Raw genomic sequence first — 13,379 nt, 5'->3', positions numbered from 1 at the left:
TTGTGATACCTAGGCAGTTAAGTGCTTGGGCATTTTTGCACAATCTCACATACCCATCATAATTTTCAAGGCCTCGTGGCCCAAGCGGCAACTTGCACGTTGCTGAAATGAATCCCTCATTACTTTTCCAGCTTGCCTCTCTGAGACAGGAACTAGTAGTTTCAGGTTAACTACAGGATTTGAATGATGTAGAATACAATATAATTATATTTCTGCTTCACTGCATTATTTAAATGAAAAGAAACTTCACAATGCTGAATGTTCAGGAATCTGGGTGTTTTTGTGTATGAATAACAAATGAGCACACATTTAAGTAATTACAAGGTCAATGGGATGTTGGAGTATACTGTGAGGTGGAGAAAGTGAGGGCTGCAGATGCTGGAGATCAGCTGAAAATGTGTTGCTGGAAAAGCACAGCAGGTCAAGCAGCATCCAAGGAACAGGAGAATCGACGTTTTGGGTATGAGCCCTTCTTCAGGAATGAGGAAAGTGTGTCCAGCAGGCTAAGATAAAAGGTAGGGAGGAGGGACTTGGGGGAGGGGCGTTGGTAATGTGATAGGTGGAAGGAGGTCAAGATGAGAATGATAGGCCGGAATGGGGGTGGGGCGGAGAGGTCAAGAAGAAGATTACAGGATAGGAAGGCGGTGCTGAGTTCGAGGGATTTGACTGAGACAAGGGGGGGAGGGGAAATGAGGAAACTGGAGAAATCTGAGTTCATCCCTTGTGGTTGGAGGGTTCCTAGGCGGAAGATGAGGCGCTCTTCCTCCAGCACCTCCCCCCTTACTTCCCTCCAAGGCCCCAAGAGATCCTTCCATATCCACCACAAATTCATCTGCACCTCCACACACATCATTTATTGCATCCGCTGCACCCGATGTGGCCTCCTCTATATTGGGGAGACAGGCCGCCTACTTGCGGAACGTTTCAGAGAACACCTCTGGGAAACCCGGACCAACCAACCCCAACCACCCCGTGGCTCAACACCAACTCCCCCTCCCACTCCACCAAGGACATGCAGGTCCTTGGACTCCTCCAACGCCAGACCATAGCAACACGACGGTTGGAGGAAGAGTGCCTGATCTTCTGCCTAGGAACCCTCCAACCACAAGGGATGAACTCAGATTTCTCCAGTTTCCTCATTTCCCCTCCCTCCACCTTGTCTCAGTCAAATCCCTCGAACTCAGCACCGCCTTCCTATCCTGCAATCTTCTTCCTGACCTCTCCGCCCCCACCCCCACTCCGGCCTATCACCCTCACCTTGACCTCCTTCCACCTATCACATTCCTATACTGTAAGGTGGGAATACAAGAATAGAGAAGTACAAGGCACTGGTGAGATTCACTAAGAGTACTATGAACAGTTTTGATCTCCTTTCTTGAGGGATGTACTTGCACTCAAGAGAGTTCCAAAGGTTTGCTTAGCTGATTCCTGGAGTGAAGCGATTGTCAATGAGGATTGATTGAGATGACCTACAGAAAAAGAGGATTCAGGGGAAGGGGTGGGTCTTAAGGTAGATGCTGGAATAATTTCCTCCAGTCAGATATCTTACTAAACCAGGGTGCACAGTTTAAAAATAAGGGTTTGCCATGTGGGTCATTAGCCTTTGAAATTCTCTTCCACAAAGAGCAGTGGAGATTGAGTCAATTAATATAGTCAAGGTTGAGTTAGATGTTGATTGAGCAGGCATTCATAGGGTCAGACAGGAAAGTGGAGTTAAGGCCACAAACAGATTCACCATGATCTTATTGAACAGGAAAGCAATCGGCCTACTCTTGGCCCTATTTCTTATGGTGTGCACAATTCCTGAAGAAGGGCTCATGTCCGAAACGTCGATTCTCCTGCTCCTTGGATGCTGCCTGGCCTGCTGTGCTTTTCCAGCAACACATTTTCAGCTCTGATCTCCAGCATCTGCAGTCCTCACTTTCTCCTATTTCTTATGGTTCAGGGATTGTCATATTGTCAGATACAACATTAAACCAAGATTCCATTTACTTTTCTAGTAAATTAGAGAACCCATGATACTTTTCAAAGAGCAAGGGAACTCTGTTATCCAGGCCAACAGTTATTGATCAATTAGCAGACTAGAATATGGTTATCTTTGTTCTGCCTTGCTGTGCGAACTAGATATTGCAGTTATCGACAGAACAAGAGCAACTAAATTTCAAAAATTGGCTGTGAAGTACTTTGGTTCAAAGTGAGAATGTGAAGGATGCAATGCAACATAAGACATTTTTTTAACTGTAGCCCTGACCATTCATATGTGACACTAAATCAGAACCAGGCTTTTTCCACATATTACAGTGACATGAACAAATCAGGACACAGTATAAAGATCAATGAGCAAACTCTGGTTTAAGGTATTCATTCTAGCTACTTTTGATTTATGAATAATTTGGAAATTGCAAATGCTACAATTTATCAGATTAGTTTTTAAATGGTATTGAACATTTCAAGAATTACCTTGGTACAAAAACCAGCACGCCATTTGCCCGAATTGAGTATATGATGCCATCTGCTATACAACGTTCGTCTGAAGGGTCTTTATCCTTAAAGTACATGCACTGAAATAACTCAATAGATTGTTTCTGCACATATTGTGCAGCCTAGAAAACAATGGAAAAGACCAGGCTTAATTAGGCCATTGCATTCAACGCTCTAATTTTCAAACTTTACTGCAGGGGAATCATTACTCTATAACTATGGACCCTTGGATTGCAAATTTCCAATTGAGACATTACTCACGTGGAAGTCAGCTCCAAAAAAAACCTGGTGCAGCTACAAAAATAGTCAGTTGACAATAAGTGCTATCAACATCTCTTGCAGGGGAGGAGAGAAATTAGCCAGGGCAGCATGGTGGCTTAGTGGTGAGCACTGCTGCCTCACAGCGCCAGGGACCCAGGTTCAATTCCCGCCTCGGGCAACTGGCTGTGTGGAGTTTGCATGTTCTCCCTGTGTCTGCGTGGGATTCCTCTGGGTGCCTCCCATTGTCCAAAGATGTACAGGTTTGGTGAATTGGCCATGCTAAATTGCCCACAGTGTCAGGGGTGAATGTAGGGGAATGGGTCTGCGTGGGTTGCTCTTCAGCCCAACAAGTGTGGACTTGTTGGGCTGAAGGGCCTGTTTCCACACTGTAGAGAATCTAATCTAATATAAAGTTAATTTTATTACTCCAGGTAGGAACTCTTGAGGTCCCACTGTTATCTATCAGCAATGCTGAATGGCCTCTGCCTGCCAAACAATTGGTGACTGGTTCACATAGAAAAAAAGGGTTTTATACCAAGCATTATAGGACTTTGTTACCTTCCATTCACTGAATCCTTTTTTAAAGAAAGCTAAATGCAAAGCTCTATTTTACAGAGTAATTCAGTAATACAGCAGACATCAGTTACTGGAGAGTTACTAATGATTTCCAGCAGAACTTTTTTTTAAAAAGGGTTGAGATAAGATATTCATAGCGCTCAAATTAGTGAGAACTAAACAACGTTTTCTATGTTTTTAAGCTGTTTTCTCTTCTGGTCCCTTTTCCTGAATGAACCAAACAAACTATAATCTGGACTCAAGTGAAATGCTGGCTGGCATGCAAGAGGTAGGTTTCCCTTTCTTCTGAGGAATTCAGCTCAAAACATTCTATCAGTGTTCGCACTGACTTAACTTGCTAGGGAGCATAACATACACTGTTATATTAAGTTAGTTACTTGCTGAAAACAATATAACTTTCCCAACAAAACTTGATATACATGCTGATTATTGAATCCTTTTATATTCTGCTGTTCAAAAAGTGGAAGTTATTTTGCGTTTTGAACTGAAGTCAGGTACTGTACAATTTTCCCTTTCCCAAGTCAGGTGTGTACAATTAGGTGCAATTTCCATGAGTCTCAAGTATGCTTCAATCCCAACCTCTTAGCTGCACTAGGTGAGCAAAATATCTCAATTTCCTAAACTAGTCATCCTTGTAGCCTGAGTAAACATTCTTTGTTCAATAGCACTATTAATCTGGCTGCATTTAAATGTAGGTCATGAGGACAGAGAGCTATCCTAAAGTACTCTTTAGAGGAACGTAACTGAAAAGTTGTTTAACATTTCTGATCCATGTTTGCAATCTGCAAATTAGAATGACAGTTTTACAGCATGAAAAGATGCCCCTTTGGTCCGTCGTATCAGCATTAGTCATCAAGCACTCATCTACTCTAGTCCCACTTTCCATTATGTGGCCTATAACCTTGTATGCTATGGTGCCACAAGTAATTATCTAGATACTTATTAAATGTCTTGAGTGTTACCATCTCCACCACCATTTCAGGTAGTGAGCTTCAGATACTCAACACCCACTGAATCAAGAAAAATATTACTTCATAGAAACCCCACAGTGTGGAAACAGGCCATTTGACCCAACAAGTTCACATCAACCCCCCGAAATGTATCCCATCCAGATCCACCCCCTACCTGATCCCTGTAACCCTGCATTTCCCATGGCTAATTCACCCAACCTATACATCTCTGAACACTAAGGTGGATTGGCCATGCTAAATTGCTCAAATTTACACATCTTTGGACTGTGGGAGGAAAGTGGAGCACCCGGTGGAAACCTATACAGTCGGTTCCTTGAGGTTGGAATCAAACCTGGATCCGTGGTGCTGTGAGGCAGCAGTGCTAACCACAGATATCGTGCCGCTCTAAATCTCCTTCCATCTTGGCTCCAAGGGCCTGTTCCAGTGTTGTATATTTCTATGTTCCTGCAAACTTTAAAGTGCACCCCCCTTTCTCCCACCACCACCGTTAATGATTCCTCTAATAAATGGAAAAACCTATTCCAGTCTATGCTGTCATAATTATTTGCAACCTAATCACCAGTAGCCCCTATAGGTCTTCTGAATCACTTTATTCACCTTTTCTGGTGCCTTCAAGAATCTGTGGACATGCAACAAAAGGTCTCCCTCATCCTCTAAACTTCCTATGGTCCTATCATTCATTGTGTACTCCTTTGACTTGATATACCTTCCAAAATGCACCACCTCACACTTCACATGGTTAAATTCCATTTGCTTTGCCCATCTTACCAGCCTTCTATCATCCTGTGGCCTAAGGTTTTCCTCCTTAGGAATTTCCCATACCACTGATTTTCTTGTCATCTGCAAACTTATGAATGAAACCTCTTACATTCATGTCTAGATCAGTAATGCACGCAACAGCAAGTGATCCAGCACTGAACCATGCAGTACCCCTCAGAACACAGGCTTCCAGTCACGAAAACAACCTTTGATCATGACCTTTTACCTCCAACCACTCAGCTAATTTTGAAACCAATTTGTCAAATTGCTCTGATTCCGATGGGCTCTTACCTTCTTGCCCAGATGCAAGACTTTGCCAGAAGACTTACCAAAACGTACGTAGACTACATCTTCTGCACTACCCTCACGTCCCTCCCTAATGTGACTAGGATGATACGTGTGAAATTAGTCTATGCTTTAAAAAAAATACAAAAATGTCCTATTGAATTTGTTTACTCACCCTGTTTTTGTTGTTGATGTGCTGACATAATTCTGCTAAGTCTTTGTTGCTGAGTAATGAATCTTCTGGTTCCAATTTCTCATCTTTCATTATAGCTGCCATTAGTAGTCGATGCACCACTATGTCTGCATATCTTCTGATTGGAGAAGTGAAGTGAGTATATTTGTCCAGAGCAAGCCCTGTGATAAGAAAAAGTAGGGACAGCTTCCAACACTATTTCCATCTCTTGCCTTCCAAGGTCATCCAAATTGTTGATGATATTTGACATCCAACTTGTATTACAGGCTCCACTGATAAAATGAATCATACTTTTATTCATTTCTAACCTTGGATTTACTTCAACAGAACCGTGTTCCCACTGAAAACTATATTATTAAAAATAATATTAACTGGCTCACTCGTATTTAAACATGCATTATACTAGAACTAAGAATGCAATCAATGCACGCTGGCCTTTATGCCTTTGGTTTACTCAGTGTGGATCTGTCTTTTAATTTACCAGATTAAAGTTCGAATCGAACTGAAAGCTAAAGGTTAACCATTTGGCAGCTGTAATGGCTCTGTGAAATTAATTCAGCCTCAATCCAGATCCTAGGTTTTACACTTACAGAGCACAAATAATCCATTCTTTGGCAACAACTTGCAAGCTCAATCAAGAAGACTGCTGGAGGGAGACTCAGAAGAATTCATATTAGTTTGAGATGACCAACTAGAAGCCTGGAACTTTGGCAACTCTGGTAATCTGCCCTTCAAAGCCAAGATAATTCAATCCTATGTGCATTATTTGCCCTCATTTAAACATGCCTGAGGCTTTGATTTTTTTTTAAGTGGCGTTGCCTATTTTAGTAAACCTGGAATCTATCATCTTCTGTTTAACAGAAAAGCTCAAAATTCTAAGCTCCATCATCTAAAAGCGCTGGATCTTTGCATGTATAATACTTGGCTATCAAAAGTAAATTGACAACTTAGTAACCATAGTAACCAGTTTCCATGAAAACCCAGCAACTGCTTTTGCAAGAGAATGTAAAAGGTGCAGATTTAAACAAATTAAAATCAATCCAGTGTGCTAGGCTCAGCATGTAACAGGAAAAGAGCTTTTCTTGCCTGCAATTTCACTCGAATTAACATTTGTAAATTAATTGCATACAAAGGTGTCCATATCCTAAAAACATTAGGTATTTGATAATAAAGTAGAACAATTCTCTGCATTTCATATGGAGCATTTTAAAGAAGTGTTACCTCCCCTCTGGTTTTTTACATGGAACTCACTCCTCTCTGGGTGGGCAACTTTTTCACGCACAGGGTGATGAGTGTATGAAATGAACTGCCAGAGGAAGTGGAGGCTGGTACAACTACAACATTTAAAAGACACCTGGATGGGTACATGAAAAGGAAGGGTTTAGAAGGATATGGGCCATATGCTGGCAAATGGAACTAGATTAATTTAGGATATCTGATTGCCATGGACAAGTTGGACTGAAGGGTCTGTTGCCATGCTGTACAGCTCTATGACTATGTGATTCCATGGGAACTGCCTAATGCCTTATCCAAATGGTTATTTTTAATGCATGATTCTGTGTCATAGCCTTTTGCACCATACGGGACATTGCAGCAAAGTTCCCTGCACTGTTCACACATGCTATTTTCCAGACTAGTAAGTCTGAAGGAAGAAATGAAAGAGTTTGCATAAAATTACACATATAGAAATCACAACATCACACTTTAACCCCAACCATTTTTAAGTACATTTCGATGGCAGGTGAGGTACTTTAATCTTCCATCTTAATTCCATTAATCTTACACATGCCCACCAGAATATTATCCATGAAGATATTATCAACACCATCTACCATTCCAAGCAATCTTTCATTTGCTTGCCATTTTAATTCACCATCTTGCTCTCATGCTTACATTTCTATCATCAGCCTGTTGCAATATTCCAGTGAAGCCTATTGTAATCTGGAGGAATAGCAGCTCATCTTCTGTTTACAAACTTTACAGCCTTCTGAACTCAACACTGATTTGAATAACTTTATCTTGATTTTTTTTGCAAATGCCAGTTTCTATCTTACTTTTATGTTTTTGCTTTCAAACCTTGATTTCCTTTATTCTTCCTTTGACACCTAATCTAGTTCTATGCTACAAATGTTATCACCTGTTTGCCTTTTGTTCCATGACAAGTTGGTTAATTAATATTATATGCTTGTTTTTTGATCTACCAGGCCCTGCTCTCTTACATTACAAATTAGTAACAAAAATGAGTTCTGAGGAAGGGTCACTGGACTCTAACTTTTGTTTGCTTTCCACCAATGCTGCCAGACCCGCTGAGGCCTTTAGCACTTGCATTTTATTTCACATTTTTGGCACATCCATATGTTTTGCTTTTATATCATTTTAAGAACATGGACCAGTCATATCCAGCCTCTTATCGGTAATTTTTTTGTTTGCCTCTATGGAGAAGTGCCTTCAGTTTAACATTTCCTCTGAAGGCCTTGTCAACATCAGAAGGACAGCACTTAAACCAAATTGACATACATGCATATGTTGTGATGAAAAGCTGCCTCCACAATGGTAGTAAAATGATCTCTCAGTGCCTGCAATCGTGATGTTATTTCATAGAAATAGACCATCACCAACCAGACCAGCTCAGATTAAAAACATTTCTTCATTAAAATGGTGCAGTGAAGGTGCTAGAAAGAGTACATTGAAAGATATACAGTGCAAAATACTTCAACAAGGTACCACCGTGGATTCCAGCAGTCTATCACTTCAAAGATGCTATCAGACCTGCTGAGCTTTTCAAGCGACTTCTGTTTTTGTTTATCACTTCAAAGATCTTTTTTCAAATCGTCTGTTCTCGCTTTTGGACTGCTGAAAGGATTCCAAGTGACAACTGTAAAACAACTTTGAGAGTCCTTGGGCATTAGCAGATTAATCAAGGGCACTGAGCCCTCATGGGTCACTTTACATAAGGGTAGGATTAGGCCATTCAGTCCATTGAGCCAGTTGTGCCATTCTTGATCATGACTGATCATCTCTTCAATGCTACTTTCCCGCATTATCTCCATATCCCTTGCACCTCACCTGGATGGCAGCTAGAGGATGCCAATCGGGGTCAGAAGCCTCAGCAGCAAGGTACCAATTGTTAAAAACACCTTTACTTGCTTAGCTCAGAGTTTTACTGATTGAAGAAGCTTTATTAACCTATGGCATCAATTGCTTTGAGAAACAAGATTGCCTAGTTTTGAAATGTTGCTGAAAATGTGTTGCTGGAAAAGCGCAGCAGGTCAGGCAGCATCCAGGGAACAGGAGAATCGACGTTTCGGGCATAAACCCTTCTTCAGGAATTTTGAAATGTTGACTATCAGACTTCCTAAAGTTTCACTTGATGATCAGGCCCCTCAATAGGAAATGATGGTAGATTCAACAGTCCATTTGCTGCTGCTTGCTTTGATAAAATACACAGGCGCTTTAAATATGCAGAAACTGCATAACCCATTCCTCTAGTTAATAACCTTAGGACATGCCTTTCTAACAATTTAAATTGTTTCCAGCATTGGAAATAGGGAATGAAAACTTAAAATTTCCACCCCTGCTAGGTGAATCATCAGAAACATTTCAAACACGAAATTACAGCAGAATTAATACCAAGCTTGTTGACCAACACGGGCTCCAGGTTCAGTAACACCTTGAATTTCAAGCTGTCATGCTTGTTTCAAGTTTCTCCATGGAGTCATTCTTCCTGATCTCTATAATCTCTTCCAGCCCTACAATTTACCAATTCTTCATATGTGCATAACCTCAATTTCCATTGGTCCATCTCCAGGAGTCATTCCCAGACATTTAGTTCTGGAATTTCCTTAACAAATCTATCCTCTCCTACTTTAAGGTGTTCCTTAAATCCTAAGTTTGACTCCAACCCTTTGGCCACTTGTTTGAATTATTTTTTATGTGGCTCAGAATCATTTTTAAAAAAATAATGTTCCTATGATGCTCTTTGGACATTTTACAATGTTAAAAATGCCATGTAAATACCTGCTGGTGTTATAATTGAAACATTATAATTTACAGAAAATGCTCCATTTATAAATGTTCATATCAAAAACCTTTGTATTTGGACGTGGCTTTTTAAATGTTAAGCTTATTTTCATTTGCCACATATTCTGAGAAAATACATTACCGAATCTACAAAATCATTATAATACCTCACAGTTCAGCACAGAAATCCTGTAAAATAACTTACTAGACACCTGCAATGCAGTGTTGACACAGGCACTGACTAATGCAGTCTGATCACTGCATTGTAGTGAGGCTTAATGGATTGAATGCAGCAATGACTTTCTTGGGGAGGGAAGCAAATATTTATTCTATTTCCAATGTATTTATTCAAGGTCAGAATAACCAAATACATAACACGGACATTTCAGAAAAGAAAAATTGTCTTACCCAGATTGGACAAAAAAAATGCAATTTTTTTTGAACAAAGTACAATTGAACTGTTTATAGGTTTTAAAAGTCTCCCAGCTTCTGCTGTAACTGAAATTACCGATTGTTCAAATGTGGGAGTCATAGGGAAGAGATGGAGAAAGCATCTTACAAAATGAAGCTCTCAAGAAATATCGATGATTAATATTTGTTAAAAAATAATCTCATACCATTTATACTCAGTGTTATAGAGTTATAGAGTATTTACAGTACAGAAGGAAACCCTTCAGCATACTGTGTCTGCACTGGTCGTCAAGTGATTATTTATTCTAATCCCATTTTCCAGCATTTGGCCCATAGTATTGAATATTGTAGTGTTTCAAGCGCACAGCTCAATATTTAAATATCCCGAGGCACCTGCCTCTACCACCCTTACAGGCAGTGAGTTCCAGACATGCATCATTCTCTGGGTGGAAAAAAGTCCTCAAATACCCTCTGACCTTCTGTTCCTTACCTCAAAACCACACCCTTGGTTACTGACCTCTCTATAGAAGGGAAAAAAAGTTTCCTCTGATCTCTGTTTCTCAAAAATTTGTACTCCTCAGTCAGGTACAATGTAAAATGGATAAACATAATTTCACGTACCATAATGATAATATTCATCCTCTGAGCAGGAGCCAGTAGAAAAATAAACAGCATTGGACATTGCTTGTGTGGCCATGGATCGTAACAGCTTATTCACCTGAGGATCATCTGGATCTTCTGCCATATCCAGAGAATCTGCCAAAGCCTTGTTGGAGCTAAAAGTGGTCAATATAAACATTTTAAATAATATGTGTACATTTGTCTGTGCCAGAGAGATCACAAAATTTCCTGCTCCAGCTTAATTTTATACACAACAAAACTGTGGAATTCCTTATATTGCATCCCCCTCCAAACCCAAATACTCCAAAACAAGGTTGTGGTTTGCTTACTGAGCTGGAGGATTTGTTCTCAGATGTTTCGTCAACATGCTAGGTAACATCATCAGTGAGTCTCCATTGAACGTTGGTATTCTGTCCCACTTGCTATTTGTGTGTCTTGGTCTTGAAGGTGAACCTTCAACGACAAGACTGACAAACAAATCAACGGAACACCAATGGTTCACCAATATCAGGATTCCTGGCAGAAGCAGTTATGCAGAGGTTAGAAAAAACAGCCCTCCCCATGATCCAGCCCAAGCTTTGAGTGCACTATGTGGATGACACCTTCGTCATCACAAAACGCAACATATTAGAAGAAACCCACAAACACATAAACAACATCCATACCAGTATAAAGTTCACCAGAGAGGAAGAGAACAATAACAGACTCCCCTTCCTAGGTACCACAGTAGAATGAACAGCCAATGGAGAGTTGCAGGTAAGTTTCTACAGGAAAGCAAAACACACTGACCAGATACTCAAGTACAGGAGCAACCATCCCAACACCCACAAACAGAGCTGCATCGAACATTACTTAAATGAGCCACAACAACCGCAGCACCCAGGGACTATGAGAGGCACGGTGGCACAGTGGTTAGCACTGCTGCCTCACAGCGCCAGAGACCTGGGTTCAATTCCCGCCTCAGGCAACTGTCTGTGTGGAGTTTGCACATTCTCCCCATGTCTGCGTGGGTTTCCTCCGGGTGCTCCGGTTTCCTCCCACAGTCTAAAGATGTGCAGGTTAGGTGAATTGGCCATACTAAATTGCCCGTAGTGTTAGGTGAAGGGGTAAATGTAGGGGAATGGGTCTGGGTGGGTTGCTCTTCGGAGAGTCGGTGTGGACTTGTTGGGCCAAAGGGCCTGTTTCCACACTGTAAGTAATCTAATCTAAAAAAAAACACTTCTACAAAGTATTCAAGAATAACAGGTGCCTGATAAGTACAATCCACCAATTCTTAAACAACAACCTAAACAAGAAAACACAATATGCCCAGAGGCTCTAGCCACACTACCATACATTAAAGACATCTCAGAGATGATGACCAGACTTGGCATCATGGTAGCCCACAAAGCTACCAACACACTGAAACAGCTATTGATGAATCTAAAAAGGATGATGTACCAACAACCAGCAGAATGAACGTCATGTATAAAATGCAAGGACTGCAACAAACATTACATCAAACAGACGGGCAGGAAACTAGCCACCAGGATACAGGACCATATATCACTAGTATCCTTACACGCAGCCGAAGAGGGACACCAATTCGACTGGGACAATGCAGGCTAAACAAAGATGTGCATGGGAATTTCTAGAGGCCTGGCATTCAAACCAGAACTCCATCAACAAACACATCGATTTGGACCCCATTTACCAATCTCTCAGAAAGAGAAGTGGTATCACCCACCACAACAGACCAAGACATATAAACAGCAAGTGGGACAGAGCAACAGCACTTCCAACGGAGGCTCACTGATGATGTTACTTAGCATGGTGACAAAATGTCTAAGAACCAGCTCAGCGAGCAAACTTACAACCATAATCCAGTAAATTAAAAATTCAAGGTTGCCTTCATCGAATTAATCATTTCTAATTTACCTAGTCTACTTTCCTACTTTTACAACATTGGCGGTGTCCTAACTGGGCCTTTGTACTTGTCTTACATTTCTCAAAATATAGTCACGAAAATCTACTCATTGGCAACTTTAATCTATGTATTACCGTGTATCTATTTTGAATCCCTTTGCTTTTGCACAATCAATCAGCTGAGCGAAGAATTCCTGCTGTGGTGGAGGATGACAACGCAGCAAGGCTTGATGAGGTAATTTCTCAGTTATCTTCTTTGCCACCCAGTGGTTGGCCAGAATCATACACTCTGCTACAGTCTCGTGCACTTCCAGTGGCTGCTTCGGGACCAGGTCACTAATATTCTTCTTTTCATCTAACTGTACTCGTAATTCCATGCCCTCCAGCTCCAGTGCACCGCCAAGTGCACGTTTTGCTCGAATGTGGCGAGCTATTTCAGTCAGCTTCTCTACAGCCCATATCAGATCATTTAATATTCTATGTTTGTCTTTCTCTTCACGTCCTTGGAGTTCAGGGATATCATCCATAATATGGAGATCCCCATCTAACAAGGCTTGGGCAGCTTCATAGTACATCTTGTATGCAGACTTTATAATGGTTCGTCCAAACCACACTTTAAGGACCTCATAGTTAGTTTTGTCCAATTCCCATAACACACTGACTGCATACCTTAAAAACAAAATAAATACAGAAGACTAGCTTTAATTTTAAATAGATATTACAGCAAACTATACACAAATAATTGAGTTCAAAATAAATAAGTATCATGGCTAATTTTTAAAAACAATCATTTTGCACAGAAATACGTTTCCCCCACTCTTTGGGTCAAATTCTCATAATTTTTTCAATATTGGCTATCATAATTATTTTATTACACACATTTGTGTTAAACAAAC

At 40.7% G+C, this 13,379-nt stretch overlaps 1 protein-coding gene across 3 annotated transcripts in view; it reads right to left on the bottom strand.

The window, feature by feature from the left end:
- dis3l (DIS3 like exosome 3'-5' exoribonuclease) overlaps window positions 1–13,379 on the bottom strand; it is a 53,280-nt gene that overhangs the window by 2,107 nt on the left and 37,794 nt on the right. For all 3 annotated transcript variants that reach the window (XM_043677085.2, XM_087981348.1, XM_087981349.1), the window contains 4 exons: window positions 12,619–13,152; window positions 10,579–10,733; window positions 5,509–5,687; window positions 2,461–2,603 (listed from right to left, as the gene is read on the bottom strand). In XM_043677085.2, coding sequence (XP_043533020.1) covers window positions 2,461–2,603; window positions 5,509–5,687; window positions 10,579–10,733; window positions 12,619–13,152 — 1,011 coding nt within the window. The remainder of the gene's footprint in view (window positions 1–2,460; window positions 2,604–5,508; window positions 5,688–10,578; window positions 10,734–12,618; window positions 13,153–13,379) is intronic.

The sequence above is a fragment of the Chiloscyllium plagiosum genome, unplaced genomic scaffold (genome assembly GCF_037043375.1).
Source record: "Chiloscyllium plagiosum isolate Xiang-an unplaced genomic scaffold, Cpla_swu_hap1 HiC_scaffold_39, whole genome shotgun sequence".
NCBI lineage: Eukaryota > Metazoa > Chordata > Chondrichthyes > Orectolobiformes > Hemiscylliidae > Chiloscyllium > Chiloscyllium plagiosum.
Note: the sequence above shows the minus strand (reverse complement) of the source record. Positions and strands in the feature narration are given on the sequence as shown.